General features: G+C 39.7%; 1 protein-coding gene across 4 annotated transcripts in view; it reads right to left on the reverse strand.

Moving 5' to 3' along the window:
• Positions 1-22,726, reverse strand: part of mib1 (mindbomb E3 ubiquitin protein ligase 1) — a 68,802-nt gene that overhangs the window by 34,798 nt on the left and 11,278 nt on the right. For all 4 annotated transcript variants that reach the window (XM_015369902.1, XM_015369901.1, XM_015369900.1 and 1 more), the window contains exons 5-12: positions 20,380-20,446; positions 19,734-19,938; positions 18,259-18,442; positions 17,604-17,748; positions 17,350-17,483; positions 13,622-13,729; positions 13,271-13,468; positions 12,986-13,137 (exon numbers count right to left, since the gene is read on the reverse strand). In XM_015369902.1, the coding sequence (XP_015225388.1) occupies positions 12,986-13,137; positions 13,271-13,468; positions 13,622-13,729; positions 17,350-17,483; positions 17,604-17,748; positions 18,259-18,442; positions 19,734-19,938; positions 20,380-20,446 (1,193 nt within the window). The remainder of the gene's footprint in view (positions 1-12,985; positions 13,138-13,270; positions 13,469-13,621; positions 13,730-17,349; positions 17,484-17,603; positions 17,749-18,258; positions 18,443-19,733; positions 19,939-20,379; positions 20,447-22,726) is intronic.

Genomic DNA, 22,726 nt, shown 5'->3' on the forward strand with positions numbered 1-22,726 from the left:
TATATATATATATATATATAAGATCCTTTCTTCCTATAGCCATCAACACCTACAATAACTAGTAAAACAAAAAAAAAGGGTTAATGCAACGTTCAATTTTCCTTTGGGATTGATAGAGTATTTCTAAATTGCATTTGAATACAGTGTAGTTATGAGAATTATAAATGTTAAAGAAAAAGTCTTATTTTAATTTAAGATGTATTTTATAGAATCAATTTGATAATAAATAGTACCTTTTCTTAAGGACAAAAAGGAAAGGAAAAGTTTTCTGATTGGATAAAAGCACATCTGTCGTCTACTTCAGACGATGCTTTAAATAAATCTGTCATATTTACTCTAAAATCTTTTGCCAACTGCACAAAGTTTCACTGGGGAGCAAAAGTGCAGTTTAGGAGCACGGTGAAGCTCCGCTGCTCACTGAGTGACGACAGAAAGCCCGGCGAGTGTGGTGGATACACTTTCTCTCTCCTCAACTGATCAGGGCGTCCTCCCAGTTTTCTACCCTTAGAATGTAAATGATGGAAAGGAAAAACACTGCAGTTTCTTTTTTCTACCCCTGCTTCAAAAAAACTGCAGCTGAACATCTTCCTCCTCTAAAGGTATGAGTTGTGTAGGAATGTTTGTATGTATATGTCTGTGTGTTCCTCTTCCCCCTTCTTTCCCCCCCACCTCCCCTCTCTGTAGCACTCAACCCGCCTGTCATTCCCCCACACCGCCTCCCCCCAAACATAGAAGCTGAATCAGCGAGTCAGGCGTGCACCCGGCACACACGATGGCTGCAGCAGCTGGAGCGCTCTCTAGGTCATTATGGCTCCCTTCACTACAAGAAGAGGAGGGGAGGAGAAGAGGAGCAGCACAGATGAAACAAAAACTGATCTGACAGGTAATATGTACTTTTCTTTGGCTTTTGGACGGAGTTTACCCCTGATTGGCCTTGACGTCTCACATCCCATCTCTTGCCTCCCTTCTTCTTCGGACGTGTTAAGCGCATGGTTTGCCTCTGAGCCGCATAGCCGAAAGAGGGAGTGGAATACACCGTTCTGCTGCAGCAGCTGCATCATTGGGATGCAACTTATCCTGAGAAAACACCTCTTTTAGCTTTTACTGTATCCTTTCACTTGCTCCTCATCTTCAAAAAAAAAAAAGAAAAGATGATAAATGGGGCAATGAAAACGGGAAAAGTATGGATAAAGAGAAGATGCAGATGGAGGCGAGGAAATAGAAGCTGGGGGAGTTGCTATGGTCCACATGGATTTTATCCCAGTTTTTTGCACTCTCCACTCTATCTCTCTCATCTTATCCCCCACCCCTCCCTCTGTTGTGTTGCTTGCTCTTGCTCTCTTGTGTTCCTGGCACTGGCCGGACATGCTGCAGCAGCACAGCTCTTTGGCTCATTAGGCTTCATGGTTGCAGCTCTGCTGCTGTCTAATGACGGACTTGTTAACTCAGACCTGCACGGATGCGGACAGAAAAATGCACCGTTTGCATCCTACGGCTTTTCAATTTAACTTGCCTTCAGGATTCTATCATTTCATGGACTTTTTTTAACTGTTGTTTATATATCTTGCTTTATGTTTTTCAGACTTTTTTATTTTTTTTACTAAAAACAGTGGCAGTGGGGTCTGCTAACCAGAGGTAAGTTTGCAAATGTGCCACACTTTTTAGGACCATGGGGCAGGAGGAGGGAACACTGCAACCAATGAGAGAAAAAAAAAGTATTGGGAGTGAACGAGCAGCGGGCAGGTCATGAGTCTTGGGGCAGGAGAAAAGCGGATTGACGGCACACAGCTGTGAGCAGTGTACTAATACAGATGTGGAGGGAGGGGAAGGAGGGGGGTAAAATTGGGCAGCAATGGCCAGCTGAGCAGATGTGTGTCACAGGATGAACCTTCAGCACTCGGGGCTTTAACCCAGTTCCACCCCCCCCCACTTCTCTCTCTATATCAACCTGCTATGGGCTAGGCAGGGCATGCAGGGCACACAGTACTGCAGCAGACATAGCAAGCACCAGGCTAATTCGCTGGTCTATCCCAACGAGCATAGGAAGGAATTTCGCCGCCTCTCTCACCCTCTCGGGCAGCTGTGACATTTCCTAAACAGAACGTCACACCTTGGGAAGGGGGCTTAACCACCTTTCCAACGCTATCTTTGTACTGAGAACAGCTGTCACCTCTGCTAACACCTTCTCTCATTACTATTCAAGACGCCACCACTGCAAAACCATTGCAACACTGTTTCTTACTAGATTTTCTGTTTTCTTTTATTCACCCAGTCTCCCACCTTTAAAAGCTGAGCTTGGTTCCCATAACCTCATGCCCTAGTGGTGGTCCCCTTAGTGTGGTTAGAGGCAGCGTCAACTTGTGGAATGTGCTGCTTTGGGGGTAAAGACTCATTAGAGGACTACTGAACAGCTCTCACCACCTTGCAAAGACTTATGGATTTGTTTGGATCGCTCAGCAACATCAGCTCTGGTTCTGATGGGAAGGGAGACCCGTGAAATCTAAGTGAGATAGAGTGAGGATCTATGAAGAGGGTGGGTCAATGTGCAGGGAGGGGGGCATGCTGAGTACCGATCCACAAGTGCTGAGTGGGCATTAGCTGCTTCATGTGACCTATGGCCTGCCCGCACGCCTAAAGCCTAAATCCTGCTCACAATAGCTTCCTGTTTAACGTGGATCATTGTCGTTTTCAACCATCAGCAGGCGCTTCAGAAAGCTACACTTGGTGGGGGGTGGGGGGGGCTCAGACCAGAGGGCCAGTGGTAGAGCTATGCATACTGGTACGGCAGGAGGAGGCATGCTGGGAATGGTGTTAAAACTGGGTGACAAAATCGCAGCGGAGAAGTCGGATTCAAATGCCAGTGGGCGGAGAGACACAGAGACGTTCAGACTATCGGAGGGACCCTTCATATATAGGCGCACTGCCGCTGCTGCCAGGGAACGTCAAGTGCTGGAAAACCTCTACTAATAACTGATAACTCTTCTTTTTTTTTCTCAACATTTTTTTTCACCCCAATACAAATTTTGCAACGGCTCCCCCGTCAACCATCCAGACTTGTCCCGGTGGCCTTGAAGACAAGCAAGGGGGTTTGCTGGGACTATGGTATGGACAGCCACATTTCTGTTGCCTTCAGGGGCGGGGGAACTGACTGCTCAGCCTTACATGGCAACCAAAGCGAAGCCTCGAGTGTGGAACTGAATTTACACTCAAAGTCACCTTACAGTGCACACTACCATACTTGGGAGAGGAGAACAGTGAGGGGAAAATGTTCTGCTCCTAACTCCCTGACCTTGGCAAAAAAAAAGGTGAGAATGTTTGAAAAATAAGATTACCTCCTTGGAGTACATACTTCTTTATGTACCCATATGAACATATGAAAGCTATGGAATGTAAAGAAGTATGTATTCTTGGTGGGGTGCAAGTCCTCGTTCTGAAAACATGTTTCTGTAGATATTTGAATGTTTTTTTATGAATTGTATGTGTGGCAAAAAAGGGATAAAAAGTAAGAGAGAATGAGAGCAAACTGGAATGAGAGCTACGACTCATACATTAGCAATACTGTCTCTGGGCAGCCTCACTGCAGCAGTAATCACTGTAAGGAAACTTAATGCTTTTCCCAAACTAGCTGACTTGGCCAATAAAAAGCTCTCATCCAAGCTTTAACAACAATACACTTAAGTAATTATATAAGTTGTCATAAAAAGGTTGAAAGCACGTCTTGTGTTCAGTGATGTAGCGGCATTTGCCACCTACGGCTGTTTGGAGATTCCTTGTGACCTTGCTGAATAAACTGGGGCCACTTTTCATTCTTGGGTGATTTTGCTGCATTACGGTTTCTGACAGTCAGCCAACTGCAACTTAGCACCAACTTCACTCAGCAGTGAGTGGTACGCAGGGAGCTGCTCCTCACTATTAATACTATAATCTTTTCCAGTGCTCCTGCATGGCTCAAGCAAGGTGACTTGGATCAAATCTCCAGCATTGCTGCTCCTTATAACAAAAAATAAAGCTTGTAACTGAAGGACAGTAAGGATGTTGCATTAGAGTTGGAAATGTATGGATTCTATGTGAACAGTCTTAGCTCCAACTGTCCCCCCTCACCCCGCATTAACCCAGCTGCGCCATGACCCCCCTCCCCTTTCTCTGAGTCCTGCTCTCATTGTTCACGTTTGCTATGCTTGCCAAATGCTTTGCTGGGCCGCATGGCAGCCAGATTAGACCATCAAAAAAAGTGACAATGCAGGATCAGGGTCAGCTCCGGCCTGTCAGCTGATTCTAATTGTTGAATGCTTCAAACAAACAAAAAAAAAGCCAACAGATATGGAAAGAGGTACAGAGGGAGAAATGAGGTGAGGGGAGAGCAATAGCTTAGCATGCAGTTGTTTGCATGGTGAGCTATTCATATCTAGCACTTTCACCCACTCTGGCCCCCCTTCTCTACCCTTTGCTGGGACCATAAATGAGAATCAGACTAACATTAGCACAGGTTTACCTCTCTTTGAAAATCTGCCGATAGCCTTGTATTTCAAAGCCATTTTTATAACTATATTTAGTTTTTTAGGTTAGAAAACAGTTAAGTATTTATTTTGAAAAATAAGATTTCAATTAATATAGATAATCTGAATTTGGATTTCAGTCTGAAAAAATGTTTATTTTATGGGCCGAGATGCAGCAAGTGTAAACTCAAACAAGCTTGATGTTTTACATGAAAACAAGTAAACGTAATACCTAAGGCTCCATATATATCAGGTATCTGCAAGCTGCAGCTTTATAACTTTAAACAGTGGCTTAAAAATGACTTTAGCCAAAACTGCTAAACTAAAAATAGAGAGGTAATACATAGAAATGATATAGTTTCAGCTGATTTTTTTTATACAATCTCTGCCTAAAATAATCTCAAAACAATAACACTTATTTTGCAATGCGCCATTTTAGCCACGAGGTTAGAATCTAAGCATGTTTTTTTCTAAAACCTAAAAATACAGTTGTTGGTTTTAAGTAAATTATCAAAAAACTTGTTTTTAGAGAAGGCATTTAGAATAAATGATAACCTAGTTGCATCTTCAAGGGGTTTTGCAGGTTTTGGGGATCTAGACAGATTCAATTTAGCAGGACTAGAGAGGAAAATGTCTTAAGATGTGAAGCTGCTGACCTTTGACCTATCTGCACCAATTAATCCGCACAGGGCTCAAAATAACTATTAACACAATAAAACGTAGCCTGCAAATAAACACCTGAAACCAGCTTCTTACATGATAACTGGATCATAAACAAATGTCCATTATCTCCAGTTAAACTAAGCCTTTTATATCTATCAGCCTGACATTTGCGTTAATTCAGCAACCTTTTCTGTAAAGCCATGAGAGGGGTGCGAGTCTGTGCCACGGCCTGCACGTTTCACCAAGCCCTCCCGATAGCCTTGACCTGCTGTCTAAGTGACAAACGCGGCAGATGCTGACATTATCAAATGCTTAGTGCTTGTCGTGCCCCTGGCTTTTGCCCTGTTATGGCCCTTAAATGAGCTGAGCAGCGCGGCCACCTGACTCTGGAGTGAGCAAGCATGGATGTGCATGTGTATGTTACAAATAGACCTGCCTGGTGTGCCATATCAACCTGGCCTTATATTGACCTCTGGGCTGTCTACAAGCAGCGCTGTATATCGCTCAGCTGTCACCAGCTACTCAGAGAATTTCATTTGTGCCTGGCAGAAAAAGTCAATAATTATAGCAGCTTACTGTGTTCATAGGCCACCCCCCGACCCCTGCAAAATAGGGCGACAAAAAACAACTCGGATATTAGAAATAAATTGGTTTTGATTGAAAACATCTAATAAATGTCAGTCAACTGGGCTTTGAATCAATAAATGTGCAGCAAAGTGACTTTTTGAGTGTGAAAGAAGGAAAACAGAGTATAAGGTTTAGAGGGGAAACGATTAGATTTTTTACTGCTTGATGCCAATTGCCAGTTTTCTTTGAAGTCTGACCTGCTGACTTCGATTTTTGTTTTTGTATAAAGGACTATACAAGACAGAAAAAAAACTGCTGTAGGCTGTCAGATTTAAATGTTTTTCCTCAATCAAGAAGAAACTAAACATAATGCAAGTTGATCCCCAAATATGCATCAAAACACAATCTTTTTAAAAAGGGGCTTGTAGTCATAAGAGATCATTTCAGGGGGAAGTTCCTTTCATGCGTTGAATGAATAGGAGATTAAGTGGATATATTACAGTATTTGACCAACCAGTTATACATCAGAGTTCTGCAAATAATCCTTACAAAAAAAGACACAAATAATATCCAATGTTACTCTGCAAATTCACCTCAAGGACTCGAATGAATGCTGCCCCTTCACACCCCTGAGTGCTGCTGTAGAAACACGAGTCAGAGAACCTGTGCATGTAGTTATGCCCCTGCATTTGTCTGTTGGCCGTCTCTGTGACCAGAGCACCAGCATGCTTGCAGCAGGGCCCCATCTGTCAGAGCCGGTAATTGCTTCACGACTCCCGGACGCTTGACTCAAGCTGCACTGCAACAGATTATTATGATCCCTTTCCTAGAAAACGTTTTCTCACTTTGTGAAAGGAAGGGGTAAAAATCCTAGAAAGATTGCAAGGAAGATAAATAGACTACATGGGAGGCGGCTAAGGTTGATAACCTGTACCTGGGTATTGTAGGTGTGAAGGTAAATGGGGTGCAGGTGCTTAATATACCTGGGTGTCACATATTGCTGATAAAGGTGAGCAAGGAAAGTGAAATAAGGAATGTGTACTAGAGATCAAATCATGCGGGAAGCTGGGTTCAGAAATCTATCAGAATGCTAAATGTTCTTCAGATGAAACAAGAAAAACAACAACAACCTTTTAGGTATTTTACACCAACAGGTATTATGTGAAACAATGCTTTGCTAAAGCTGGTAAAATGGAACCAAATCACCTCTTGAATGGATTTGGTCCCCTTCAACCAGCTGTAGCTATGCTTTGATGACTACAGGATCCAGGACTGGGTTTGACGCCTTCGCCATTGAAAGAACAGCACACAGGTCCTCCATCATGAGCGTTGTATGGCTGATGTATCTCATTATCATCTGGCATGATAGGTGACTAACTGCTAAATCTTTGTCCTTTATTTAATAAATAAAAAAATAACATTTCCAAATGAAAAACTGCTGTAGCGTCGTGTTATCTTGACTCAGTGTTGCCTCTCTGCCACAACACACTCCAAACAGCTGTTTGAAACACAGAGCAGGGGATAGGCATGCAGCTGACACTGTGAGTAATACAACACCCAATGTGAGCAAATGCCCTGCTACAAACACACCAGCTAGATGTTAGCAGTTAGTTACACTTTGCATAGCTTACAGATACTTCAATAAACTAATAAGTCCGGGGAAAACAGAACATAATAGACCAATTTTTTAATAAAGCTTAAACCTGAGCTTTTCTTCTGACCTGTACACGTGTTGAATCAATATATTGGACCCAGGTAGACATGATGTAGTCTGGATTTTAAGTTGCACTGAAAGGTTCATATAAAAAATGTTAAAAGTCAAATCCCATTGGGAATTTATTAGGCTGAAACTTGACATTAAATCACCTGCCTTCAAAGATCTTCATTTTAGAACAACTCATAAAGGCAGCAATAAAGACCAAAGTGTCTTATTTTGGTCTGTTTGTTGGATGTCATTTGAAAGTATAAAAAAATGTAAGTGATTAAAAAAGAGGTGCAGAGGAACTGCAGAGGAATGGTTCACCTAAGTTTTAAAAAAAAAATGTTTCAGGCATTTGGTAATAAAATTGAAAAAAAGGTTTTTATCATTATCATCAGAGAGAGTATTACATGGTATTTAGTATTAAATCTCATGAGCATAAAGGTTTAGGTGTAATAAGCTTGTGTTTCTGTATATTGTTTCTGCGTAATTCTACTTTTTTCAATAAATTCAGTCATTTAATCTACAAATTATGAAAAGGACTGAAAAAAAAAAACGTCTTAATTGTTATATCAATTTTATATGACGACTTAAAACAAGCTCTAAATGTGGAGGCAGATTTGAAGAGAGCATGGTTATCGCCAGAATATCATCTCTTTAAGTGTTCAGCTCTTTCTAAATTGAAGCAGGGGGAATGAAAGGCCTAGATGAAGTGGGTAATTAGTCCCTAACAACCCTGCAGTCAGCTGCCTAACAGACATGCACAATTGTCCGTTATTGAGATTTTGATGTCCAATATTTCCAAAAAGGACAGATTCATCTTTCTGGCAGGAAAGAGATAAATAGATGTAGTAGCCGTTTCTCTGTCGGCTGAGCGGCAGCGCTGTGTTATGCTTCCAAAAGGAGAAGGTCTGCTTTCTGCTGCTCCTTCTGTGGCGTCTCACTAAAAAGGCTTTCATGGAAAATGTACGATTTTAACATATGCAGCTAAAAAATGTTAAGTATTTTACTAAATCATCTACATAGGTAATACTCGGTAATATGACGTTATTGGCAACCATTAGTTATTTTCTATTATTTGTGCCATGAATCTATTGTACCGTTCCTTTATTACAGAGTTAAAGTTTATTCCTGAATACAAGTCATTCATGAGGAACATTTCAGAAAACCTAAGAAACTGCATTTTCTATCCAACTACATTTTATTTCCCGACACTAAATTAAAGTTGCAGGATATTAGTTGCCGTGCTACATCCGAATGCTTCCCAAATTTACGTGTTACCTAATAGATCCCTTCCATCTCCTCAGGGCCAGTCACCCTTTGAGGTTTGTGTGTTTCAATCCATTTGAAAAGAAAACTGAGAAGGGTGAAGGAAATGGAGGGGAGCACGTTATACATGTAAAAGACAGGAAAAAACAACAATAAAAAAAAAATAAAACAGTGGCAATACTTGTTTAAAGCCCATTTATGAATCATGGGATATTAATCTTTTGTTTACAAACCAGGGGAAGCTACTGGCATCTAGAAGCACGGAGGAAAGAGAGATGAGGCAGAGTCCCTGTGTAAAAGTTTAAGTGAAAGCAAAAAGCAATGTACAGCATAGACCCCAACTGTTTAAATCCACACAGGTCTTAGGTTTCAGGCGCTACTGATGTGTGTTTGAGTAATTAGCAGGCTGAAGTCTGGAAGGACTCCCCAGTGGGTAGAGCTGATTTCTCTCAGAGTTTGGGACTCCAAGTTGAAAGATGTATTCATCTCCCACAGAGTTCCTCCTTTATATCTTCCTCAATCTTCTTTTCACTCATGTGCAACTAACCTTGTGCTCTTAAAACCACCTTGCAAACAACATGGACAGTGCTGGATCTTCTGCTTCCAACCAAACAGCAGAATTTCACATTCATAGCTTACATTATGAATGGAAAACAATGAGGGCTTCACCTCTCTCTGCAGGAGTTTTGTATTTAAGAGTAAATTACAAAAAGATACTTTTAACTTCAGATTTTTATAGTATTATAGTTTAAAATTATATTGTCAAGTTCCAATTTAGGAAAAACAATATAAAAAAAGAACATACTTTGTTTATTAATGCACTTTTTATCATTTTCTCTGTGTGTTTTTTTACATCTACAATTTTCTTTAAACTTGCTTTGAAAATAAATCAAAATTTGTTTTCTTAACCTAGATTAATTAATTTAATCTATTCAGTGGCTATTCAGTAATATTTGTTTCTTCAGATTTTAAGATATCCATAAATATTTGGTAGAGTCTAATGTCTGTTTTACGACTAACTGATTCAGTGCTTACAGGTGAAAAACATCCTGCTCTATACTTCTAATTAATCTTTTAATTTGTTTATTTTATTTGATTCCTGTAATCAAAGTCTTACAAAAACAAACAGATTGCTTTTTTAAAGTATTTACCACATACATTGGTTGTCTTTTTCTTATATCAGCAGATATAACTTGACATTAAACAACAGTGCTTCTGTCTGTCTCAAAAATGACAAAAAAAATTTACATTTTAAAATCTGGATTATTTTATCTGCTTTCTAGAACCACTATTATTTTAGGTTTTTTGCCATTTCTGCTCATGTATCATTCTGCAGTTGCTTTATGACCCATTGTACTCAATATATCAAATTTTCATCTGAACACGATTCTTCAAATTCCAATTAAGAATGTAGATTTAAAAAAAACGGATGTGATTTACTGCTCTTCTTAACCATTTTGTTAGCTTGTTTTGAGAGCAGGTTGATAATTACCTGATACTTTTTTTGGTATACAAATTAAATCGGATAATCGAATAATAGATTTTACTATTTTAACCTCCCGTATAGCAAAACAACCTGTACTTATGTTTAAACTGAACACAACTCGGTAGAAAATCCAGTTCTCCAAGTTCAAGTTATGCTGCTTCTGTCCCACATGCTGACCTCTAAATAGAGCCCTCTGATTAGCCCTTATTTCTTAGGGGCCAACATCAGTACTTTTTTAGAAATATGATTCTATGGCAGAAATTCCTCAAAGCAATCAATCGAAGTGACTGTCTCTCCACTAAACATGCTTGGACGCGGAGCTTTCACTTGGACCTAGGGAGAGATTTGGGGGGCTTTAGGACTTGTGGACTCTCTCTCCAATATTGCAGCAGCTCGAGCGTGAAATAAAAGTAAATGGGAATACTGGAGATGGGGACATATATCTTTGTTTCTCTGAAAGAGAGGGGACAGAGTGTGGACTGAGGCAGGTAATTCACACACAACACAACCGAAGCCCTGATATAGAAAATGCTGTACTCCAGCACTTTTTGCCTGTAAATCAATGCCTCCTACTGAAAACCGGCTTTCGACTGTATGTTCTGAAAGCTGCTTTGCTAATACAAATTATGCAGCAACTGATTTTAAATATCTACAATTCAAATTAGTTCTGTTTCATGCAGTGGGTTCTTAAACAATTTCCAATTACTTTTCTTTGGCAAACTAAACGATTTGAAATGCAGGTAATCCCTGATGCCTTGGTTTTGCTTTTTCTTCTATGTTGTGATAGAAAATTTTAACAAGACCAACTTTCTGAATCTTAAACGGTTTACAGAAATATAGACAAGAGAATGTGCTCAATTAGATTATTTTGTTCTTGTCTACACTTCCTCAAAACATCCCCAGCACTTAAAGCTTTTGCATCTGTGCCATTAAAGCCATATATCAAGCGGTTGTACAGAGTGCAGTATTCTAGTAATGGCTGGTGCAGTTTAGCACGTGTATATCTGTTTTAGTATATCTAAAAAGAAGATTAACGTGAGTAACAAAAGGAGGAAGAGTGAAGCTGGAGAAGAGGAACATTGTTAAGCAGCACATGGAAACATAAAGTCTAATTATAAGTTCCTTTATTTACTTACTACTTTCTTTAGTCTAATCTCCAAGGTGGAAAAATAAACAAAATGCTCCCATAGGGTTGGAACTTCATGAAAAGTCAGAAGTTTCTTACCAACCTCAACCTCCAAAATAGCTAACATATAACAGGTGCTGTAAACAACAAATAATTTGCACGTTTGACCATTTTTATAGACAGGTTCCCCAGCCAAAACTATGTGGGCCGCCATTTTTGTTGATTTCTGCTAAGAACCTTTAGGCAGAGATTAGGCTTGGACGCCGATATTGGCAAAAAAATGCGTATCGACAAAGCATGTAAAATGCCGATCCAGACTGCCGATCCAGTTTAAAAAAAAACATCTCTAGCAGAGATGGCGTGCAGGACTGAGAGTTGGAGATGCAGTGGATCGCGCTCTGACTTTAGGCTAAAGGTGGCAACTCTGTATACCCCATGTAAAACTAAAATAGTAGGACCATCTTCAGGTGCCGTACGGGAGTCTTTCCTGCTGCGGCAGTTATTACAGAATGAGAAAAAATGAACTGGCTCCACCTTTTCGGGTTGCTCAAGGTAAGAAAGTAATCTGCTGGTTAAAACACATATTATCATACCAGTTCAATATCACAACAGGCTTTGGAATTGATAAGCCACCTACTTTTATGAGAATGTACCCAAAAACAGGTAGAAAAGTCAGCTTGGTGGTGGAAGTAAACCTAGAAATAATACATTATTCACACAAACCAACAATGACAGATTATTGAATCTTAAACATTAAAAATGGAAAACAAACAGCATGTCAAACATCTGTAAAATACAATAAAGAACAACTTCCTTTAATGTTGTCCCAGCATCTACATCAACCACCTTAACAGACCTTGAATGATCAGTCTCATTCAGCTAAGCTCCTCTCTTAGCCAGCTTTACATTCCCATAGTGATAAGAGTAAGAAAAAAAAAACAACCTGCTGGCCAGAAATAGCCGTCGCCAAGGACAAGACGAGACACTGCTGCAGAAAGCAGCCTCCTCAGGCCAGCCTCTGCTCCCAACACATGGTGAGGGACAAGCAGAACAGTAAAATAAAACTACAAATTAAGTTTAAAGCCTATCAGCTAAACTACCAGTAGTCAACATAACAGACCTGGCCATCTGTTGGAGTAATAGCTGCAGCCTTAAAGAATAACTTGAAATTAAACTGCAGTAAGTGTCTCTAGTGAGGCAGCACAATTACACTTATTTAACTTTTAATGGCCTTACTTTAGGGCTTAAGAGGAATCTGTGAAGGAAAACCCTGCATCAAGCCCTAGGTTTGTTTAAAAGGCTTCATTCAAAAAGATTGTATATCTTTGGAGGGAAGCAGATTGATCTGTAAAGAAAACACAACACAGCCTCTACGGTTCTATTACCAGAAATTCAAATGCCCTGGATCTTTCAAAGAAGCTCATTAAGTCACTTATGAGCGATTCTGGCAGTGCTGCCTCCTTCTCTACATTAAAGAAGCACAGCAGTCTGGGGTTAAATCTGACCCTCATGATCCCACTGTGTGTGCCTAAAATAACATGAAGAAATACCCAGTCAAATGAGTTTAAGATTCTGCAACCAAAGCAGTGTTTATCAACAGCACTAAGCATCATCCTGAGCATGTAGCCTCCACACAGCCCCACTAAATAAGCAACCAGGTGCACAAAACGATCACATACCTGGGGTTTCCTCGCAGGGCAGCGTGATGCAAGGCGTTGAAGCCATTATTGTTAGTGATGGTGACGTCTGCGCCGGCCTCCAGCAGCACCGACAGCATGTCATCTCTTTTCTTGCTAATTGCATCGTGCAGAGGTGTGTCACCTTCCGAATCCTTAAAGGGAAAACTTAGGTTACTCAAAACCCTTTAAGTAATACATTTTAAAAAAGGGTTTTCCACTTTTCCCTGACACACCTGACCTATATGATCTGTCCAGCCCTGTGAAAAGGTTCAAGGTAATATTTACCTGAAGGCTAGGGTGGCAGCCAAAATCCAGCAAGGTTTTAACAACCTGTAGATGACCCTTATTGACTGCTATGTGTAACGGAGTCTGTCTTCGCTTGTTCCTAGCGTTCAAATCAGCCCCGCCCCTGTGGAGCACCTCAATGACAGAGCCTTCATCACCGAATGCTGCATGGTGCACTGCCCGATCTCCATCTTTGTCCTAAACACAGCAAACACATTAAAAATATATAATATTTTTAAATATATAATATTATAATTACACACAAAAAAATGATATATATCCCCACTTTTCAGCTTTATGACACGCTAAAAATTACACTTTTAGGAATGAATAGACAGAAATCCCACAAACCTCTGCTTCTAGGTCTACGCTGTGTTTAAGCAGCAGCTTGAGGACGTCCACATGACCATTCTGACTGGCTGCCTGCATCGCTGTGTGTCCCGCACACTGTCCATTCACCTGGAGCCATTTTGAAAGTAAGAGGGGGGGAAAAAAAACAAAAAGACAGTTAAATGCAGTCAGGCAGTGACCAGTCATCGTAAGAATTAAAATTCTGATTCAGTAGTAAGCGAGTCCATTTGACTGTGCCAGGGATGTTTTTCCTGTATGAATTTAGCATTATCTATGGTGAAAATCCCTGAAAAAGGTGAACTGAGGAAATAAAACTCTGCATCTCACACACACACTGAGCAGTGCAATGTTTTGATGCATGCCCATAGCATTGTCTTTTTATATCACCAATATACAATTTTTCTCTTACAGCGTTTTATTGTCATTGCACTTTCATAAGTACAGAGAAACGAAATTAACTCTCTGCATTTAACTCATCCTCTTGGGTATGCAGTGGGCTGTGGCCCCCAGGGAGCAGTGTGGGGGTTAAGGGTCTTGCTCAGGGACCCAGAGCAGTCCACTCTTGTTCCCTGAGTGGCTTCAGATCAAGAGATCGCACTTGATGTAGCCAGCCATTGGATTACACATCAACAAAACAAACTGATGTTCCATGATATGTTTTTATATATTTAATTAATGTTTGTGACATATTTAGTCGTTTGCAAATATGGGGGGGGGGGGGTCGCCAGGGCAGTGCTCAGACATAAGCTCAGACAGCTAACAGATGCACATCACTATGCGCTATTCAGCTACACAAAGTGTAAGGATTTTCTCAACTGGAATTAAATAATTAAAGGCAGTTTTAGAGGACGAGAGGCCAAACGCTGGCACTCAAGTATCCGTGCATTCCCATGTCAACCTGAGCTGGACAATCCAGAAGAGTTTGGATCAATCATTGAATGGTTATAGACTGAATCACTGCCAGAGAGATGAAGGCCAAGTGGTTATGAAAGACTTGACGGATGAGACCCCGTACCTCTGGCTTCATATGAACATAAAGATAAGATTATACAAGATTTCCAGTTTGGATAATGAAAAAAAAAAAATGTTTTCTTATTATGGTTTGGAACAGGCTTTCAGAAAACACGGTTAAAATGAAGACTTAATCAATAATTTTTTTTTCTTCCTGTCATCCATCCATATTTAGAACATTTTATTCATTTATTGCCAGTATTCAATCTGTGGATGTATTATTAATATGTAATCCATCAAATTTTTTATTGGGGTTAAAACTAGTGTTTGATGCCTTTGGGTAAAAGCTTTTTGGAGCTAGTTTTTTTTTTTTTTTTTTAAAGTAATTTTTTTAATTTATATGACTATTGGTTAACTGTATGTGAAGACAAAAAAATAAATCACTAAATTCTGGTTTTCTGATTCATTAAATGCATTTTAACTAAAAGCTTATTTTCATATCAAAAATAAAAACAACATAAAGAGATTAGGCAGCTTTATCCATTTTGAGTTTATTTTTTTTGTTTAGTTAAAAAGAGAGATCAATATTATGGACATATGCTTTGAAACATAAATGGGGATTGTCTTGTAATATTATTGGTCGGATTTACGATACCATACAAGCTAAAGCACCCGTTTTTTTATTTCATGCGTTTTAGTTGTCAGATAAAAATGAGCAGGTCAAACTAAGACGAAAATGTAGTAAACAAAAATATTTGAATTCATTCTGAAATCATCTCCACTTATATTTACTTAGTTTTGACACATCTGGATTGATTGCTCCTTTTCTTTGCAGGCTCACTTCTGTTAGAACCCCTCTAAAGCATTCTGTATTACATCTACCTGCATAAAAAGTGGTTTCTAAATAAAACTGGCTGATTGCTTGATTGATGCAGGAAATTAGTGGGATAGAAGATAAGGGATTAGCGAGGGTGTGTTTGCATGAATAGATACGTATGCAGGACTGGACGTGCATCTTTCATCACCAACTGCAGCACTGCAAGAACTGGGAGCATAAATATTAATGTGGACTCCTCTGGGAGTCTTGAGACATCTCTTGTCCTGGCAGCAGGATCACTTGGCCAGACTCCGTGTGCTCAGCTTTAAGCAAATAATTCCACTGAAAGGCAACAGGGCATCCGGCCAACGTTCACCAATGACACACGCACTCTCATTCACTCTCCTGGTCTGATGGAGAGCGCTGCTGCAGACTTGATGTAAGGATTTCTTTGTATTTCCAGCAGCCATTAGTTTCTGTCATGTGGTAAATACTTTTTTTTTTGTGTGTGGGACTGGCTGCATCAGGACATAATCCTCAACCATATGGGACTTTGCAGCTCCCCAAATGAAACTGAGTGTATGAGGGTTTGTGCTGCATTGCACACCAGAGCTCCCTGGCCCCTCCACTGGGTCCGTCTTAACGTTCTTCTAACTGAGAGGAGAACCAGTGGGAGAAGCTCATTGATTTATCGAGGGAGACAGGAAGATTACTCAATAGATGTTAAGACAAGAATAAAGAAATGATTGTTTCCAGTCCAACAGTCAATGTGCTCAGATCTTTTGCATTTTTGGTCATAAAACTTTTCATTCAAATCAAAAAATCAAAAAATGACTGACATCCATCTGGTTCAAGGTCAAATGAGCTGAGATCTTAAAGCCTGCCAGCAGTCTAAAGTACTTGAAACCCTCAAAGAACGATCTAGTTTCATCATTACAGCATAATAATGTCACCATGTGCATGATCACCGTCTCATCAGACAAAGCTATATAATTTAGATGTTTTCAAATTGAAAAAAAAATGATATAAACTATCCTAGTGGCTTCCACAGGTGGTCCTAAATCAGACATAAATCTGATCGTTTTCAAAGCATCCACAGTCATTATTTTATGCGACTATTACGCCATGTTTCTGGCTCCCTCTACACTTCACCACATTTACTCCGCTAAAGACATTTGTTATTAGCTCTGCTGCATTTTCTTGCCTTCCTTTGTCTTTTTATGACATGGTCATGGTGCTGTCAGCTTAAGTGTTTAATAATAACACTAAGATACTGGCATTTAGCGTTATTTTTTTGTGCTTTTGGGTTTTTTTCCAGTAAAGCCTTGTTGAAAACTTGTAGTGACAGTAAAATCCATTATTATTATACAGTGTGCTGCAGTGTGACGTCTACACTCTTCCTGTGTATGCAGGTCGCTCTGGAGTGCTGAACCATTAAGACAGATCTGATGTGGTCACATGTAATTAGCAGTATTGAGGCCTGGGCCAAAAAGATCACATTTAAAATAAAAATAAAATAAAAAGGGTCAGAACTGAGCATTAAGACCTGCTGTGTTCACCTGTGAAAGTGTTTAAGATTCCCATTTAACTGAGGCTGTCTGCAAGTTTTAAAGCTGCAGCAGGACTTTTTGAGGAAGTCTCGACATGTTGCTTCTCTTTATTTCATATTATTATGCTGACATTAGATCTTTATGTAGATATGAAAAACTTAAAAGAACAAATGATTGATGACATTTTATTTTACGGTATTACTTAATTTAAATTAAGATATATAAAACAAAAATTGGAAATAAAAAAAAAATTGTTTAAAAAAGTTAACTTTCATTACCTTTTTTTTTTTTTTAACAGACAACCTATTACCAACTACATAGTAAAAACAATGAAATATTTTTGCAGGAAAATTTGCGTTTGAGTTTGATTCAGCGATTAACATTTTTTTTCCAATGGCAATCCTACTTACATCCACATCAGGTCTCTTCAAAATGTCCTCCACTTTAGCCAGGTCTCCATTAGCCGCTGCCTTGACCAGCTCCTCATTGATGTCCCCAGACTCTTGCGTCTCAAATAGTTTCTTCAACAACTGAGACAAACGCTCTGGGAAAACAAGCGGAGACTCAGATTGATTTTCTGTAGGTGCCACAGAAAAACAGAGCAGTGAGGACAAAAGACTAATATGATACTCTCCAAGCGACAGCAGAGCATGTTCACATGTACCTCCTGAGGCATTGCTGACAGCAGAGCCGGAGGGGGCGATCTTAGTGACAGCCGCAGGGTTGTACGTCCAGGAAGTCCCACAAACCTCGACCTTCAGGTCACTGTCAGAGTAGATCTGCTGCACACGGCCCACCTTACCCAAAGTCTAATCGAAGAAGTTGGACAAAATTGTTAGTATTTAAAGGGCAGGCCTAGCATTGAGATCATGTGTGAGACAGTGTGAGGAAGCTAAGACACAGAAAGAAAGATCAAAATGGAGGAAACAGCTGCAGAAAAAGGACAGAGTATAATCCTCCAATTTTAAATGACATCATCCTGATAACAGCTATATAGGAGAGCTGCACTCTGATCAAGTTAAGCTGGGTCAGGCTGTCCTCAAGGATGTCATCAATAAGGAGGACTGCTGCTGTATGAAAACCAGCAGGCGGCAAACAGCCATAGTTAGTGATCAAGGCTACAATGCATTTCAGGTTTTCGGGCTCAGCAGCCATTGAGGGGAGCCAGTCTGGGAGGGGCTGGTGGCATAATGGAGTAAAACTAGCATTATAAGACGGCTCTTTCTTTGAAGCAATGAACAAACTTGACATTGGGGCTGGTAGTGAGACATAAAGGGAGGAACATTTTGGATTTATTCTCAGGATTTGTTCAAACTTACAGGCAGCATGGCCTCAGCCCACTCCCCATGCCCTCTTTGTAGCAGCTTGATGCGGTCGATGTCATAGCAGATCTGGACCAGGTCTCCTACATGAAACTGTGAGCTTCCTCCCTCTGCACCTGCTGCAACTTCCCCGCTGCGCACTACATTAGCCTTCGTTAGCACTGCTGGGTTAAATGTCCATCTGTTAAAAAAAAGTGATGCATCCAAGCAACAAATCTAATTATTTATAGTAGAAATTCTGACAGCATAGCACAAGAAAAACCCTCAGTAGATTCCCAGGACAGCATTTTTAAGATTTATCAAAGCAAACAACACTTTAAAGAAAGCAAACTGATCAGAGAAAATATGAACACTACGCACTGACAGGCTGTGCTAACATCACAAGGAAGAACACTCAAAATTTGCTTTCACCAACAGTGAGACCACTAAAGTGAGGCCATCGGACACCTACAGATGTACAAAGCTGTTCAAAAGAAAACTGTTCTCTACACACCTTAACAATTCTTAATCATTCAGGTAGAATACATTAAAAAAAAAACCACACAACAGTTTTTTTTCTCTTTTTCTACATAAAGGAAAAGGCCACAAAGAATTGAATAAATAAATGAATTGCTGCTTTAACTAACTTAACTGCATTTTCACTAAAATAGCTAAAGAAATGCTAAACTAGCTTAAAAGCTCAAATTTGTGATCTTTTTAAAATTGCTTAAAAAAGTATTTTTGGGAACTAAGCCTTCTTCATGACATCGCCTCTGTGAATACTCATTGAGGATGGGGGAAAAGAAATATTAAATATTGTTCTTTTATTTTTGTATATCATAATTTTAAGATAAAACAAAATATGCTAAAATGTGGAGCAGTGCGTAGCGCTGCGCAGCAAAAAGGTTTTTGGTTCGATTCCCTGCCTGGGGTCTTTCTGCATCGAGTCAGCATGTTCTCCCTGTGCATGCGTGGGTTCTTTCCGGGTACTCCGGCTTCCTCCCACAGTTCAAAAACATGACTGTTGGGTTAATTGGCTTCTCTACATTGTCCTTAGGTGTGAATGTGTGCGTGAATGGGTATGTGCCTTTGTGTGTCTCTGTGTTGCCCTGCGACAGACCGACAACCTGTCCAGGTCATACCCTCCGCCTCTCGCCGGTAGACTGCCAGAGATAGACACCGGCCCCAAGGCGACACTGACAAGGACTTAGTGGGAGAAAATTAATGGATGGATGCTAAAATGTGTCTTGGAAGATTTACAAAAAAAAAAAGGTTGGAATGTAAATAAATCTTATCAGTATGTCTGTCATTTTGAACAGTTTTAGAAGATTCACTTTACTTACTCATTTCATTGATAAGAAATCTACTCCCTCAAGTGCAAGAAACCATGGTTATAGGTGGGACATGTAGAGATTTCCTAAAATATGCTTTTGTTTTCACCATTCCTGAAAAGCTAGAAAATCTAATCTAATCCCATCCTAAACGACACTTGCCTGTTCCCACTGGGGTACTGGACCACAATGTCATGGTCCTCATCAATGCCGCACACCGTCCCTGTAGTTGTGAGCGTCTCAAACATCCCGTCGGTCCATCCCCCGTGGCCATGCTGGAGGGACTGAACAATCTCCAAATCCAGATCAATGTTGACCAAGTCTCCAATCTGAAGACCACCAGGATTTCTGTTTCCATTCTGCTCACCTGGGGGATGAAGGGAACTTTAAATGTATCAACTGTTATCGACTGCATTAAATATGTGTGCCGCATTGCAAGTCTTAGGAGTCTGTCTGTAGGTGACCTTAAGGAGAAGTATGAAAGAGATCAATACACTGAGCGCTATTTTAGAGAAATACGCAACAAATCTTTCTGCAATTTATAAAATAATGGTCATATTGAACCTAATAAGTCAACCGAGCTGTCCTGAACTATTTATCTATTTATAGACTCATATCAACATATATATGATATACATTGTACTCTACATTTTATACTCAAGTAACTATGCACTACTGCCATCTAGTGGCCAAGCAGATGGAAGTACAAGTATAATTGCCCTAATGCCCTTGAATTCACTGCGCTAGAATGAGAGGTGAGAAATTTGGTGCAATAATGACGATAGACACACATCACTGGATTACTTACCTAAAACAGGACAGTGGTCTCTGTAAAACGAGCCTCCTTTGGCGTCCTGCACGCATTTCAGGTCCGACTGAGAAAAATTTTAAAGAGAAAACAATTTGAATAATGTGACAGTAGTATTATTGATGCAAATGAATTTCAAAAGACAACTGTATATTTACACAGTTTGGCTACCATAGCACAATGTCTGTAAATACCAACAACATCATGGCCCTTAGGTTAGGCAGTGAAACATAACAAGCAAAGAAAAGCTTCAGATCCTTTGGGGGTGACTCAGATGTGTAACCTCTGAGGCAGAGTTAGATGGCAGATATGACACCAAGATGAAATAAAACACCTGAAGCAAAAAATTTACTGAATACAACTAGCCTGAACAGATCTCTCCTGCTAAACACAGGCTGTTCTTTCTAAAGGGGTAAATACTAACTCACAGCAATGAGGCCATCTTCTTATGTTCCTTTTCTTTTGACACGCTGAACTCTTAAAGATATTCACATAGATTTCAAAGTCAACTGGAGTAAATACAAAAACAGTTTAAAATCATTTCATTTATCAAAAATTTTATGTTGTAGAAAACCAGCATTTCCATATTTGTAAGTATTATCTTTTATGAAATATTAAGCTGGATTTCAGATTTACATTTACCAATGTCTCATCAGTCTGTAAAATAATCTATCCAGACGCTATACGGATTCTCAAGATGTTAATTTCTCCCATGGATGTACACATGTTCAGTCTCTTATTCAGGGTTAAAACATGTTGCCATCCAACAGTGGTCTTAAATTTGTCCTGGGTGATTTTGTGACATCTTGATGAGTTATAACTGCCCTCCGGGATTTGGCAGGTACACTGAGACACAAAAAAGTCACAAGTTCCCATCACACCATTCCTGCAGCATGAGGAGTTTTTTCATGTCTCATCAGAGAGAGATCCCTCAGTACCTGTGCACTACCCTGTGCTGACCCCCTAATAGCAGCATATGATTGTTGAATAGGTCTAGCACCCCAAACTCCCATGGAAATTAGTGGGAGTCTGCGAAGGCAACACACCTGATAGGACAGAGAATTTACAGGAGCAGTGTCAATACCTGATCCGTACCGGAAGCACGATCCGTATCATTTCCTCATGTGCAGGAAGATATTCATCCAGTTTGCCGTAAAAAAAATAATAATCATGATACTAAAAGTACTTATTTCTATCCTTAAATCTCCAAAGAATGCTAAACTACATCTTTAGAAGTATATAATGACTTTTCTGAGACTAATTGCGTTTTACATTTTCTCAGTAAAACTGCTTGTTGACATCATCACTGAACATTATCAGAGCAGTGCGGCAAAATAGGATTACACTCTGTTTTATCCGCAATTTAGTCATGCCTTTCTTTAGATTATGCACTATTTACCATAAAAATAAAACAAAAGACAAACTCAAAAAGACGACATTTATGGATAAATCAAAAAACGTAGTTCCAGGAAGAAGAGTAGGATCCCATTTCCAGGATATATCAGGCACAGGTGACTGATAAAACAGAAAATGATTTAAACACATGTATTTTCTCAGACAGTAAATTGTGAACATTTTAAACTGAAATGTTTAAGAACTTAAACTTAGATAAGCCTGTGGTACGGATCGTGCTAGCGGTACAGATCCGGTAGTGACAAGCACCACACACTACCTTTAGCTTCTAGTATAAGTGAAACAAATTCTATGAGGCAGACAGCCTGGTGGTTGTATTGGTCACTACATGTCCTCCAGAGCTTGCTGGACTTGTTGGAGAGTGTATGTGATTAGTTTAAAATTAAAGGTGAAAGCAGTGAGTGCCTCCACAGCTTTGAACCACTCTGAATTCTGTTGCTTCTCTGTTCACATCTATATATATAAAATCTTAAAAATAGCCTAGTACCTAATCTTCAGTCTTTCCAGACTGAAAGATCTCATTGAACTTATTGTTTGCCTGCTATTTGTCTTAATTTAGTAATTTTACAGGCCAAGCTGTAATAAAGCCTGGACTCTGCTGTCTAAAGGTTTTGGTTCATCAACTTTAATTCATGATATAATGATATTTAGCTTAACTTATAATTTACCTTTATGTTGGTTTGATCATTTTTTTCCCCCTTAAATCGAATAAGGATTTGAAAACTGCCTTTTTTATTAAGTCAGTTTTTTATTTTGTCTAATATCAAAATCTGTCCAAAGCCCCTGTCACACCATGACGATTTAGAATAGCATATACCTGACGTACGAAAATTCTGGCAAAAACGATGGCTTATGTCAGATAAGTTATGGGTAGGTTTTCTGTAAGTAATGAGCATCCTGAAACACGCTGGCACACGTCGACATACGGCAAGTA

This window comes from Cyprinodon variegatus, unplaced genomic scaffold, assembly GCF_000732505.1.
Source record: "Cyprinodon variegatus isolate N-32 unplaced genomic scaffold, C_variegatus-1.0 Scaffold39, whole genome shotgun sequence".
In the NCBI taxonomy this organism is placed as follows: Eukaryota; Metazoa; Chordata; class Actinopteri; order Cyprinodontiformes; family Cyprinodontidae; genus Cyprinodon; species Cyprinodon variegatus.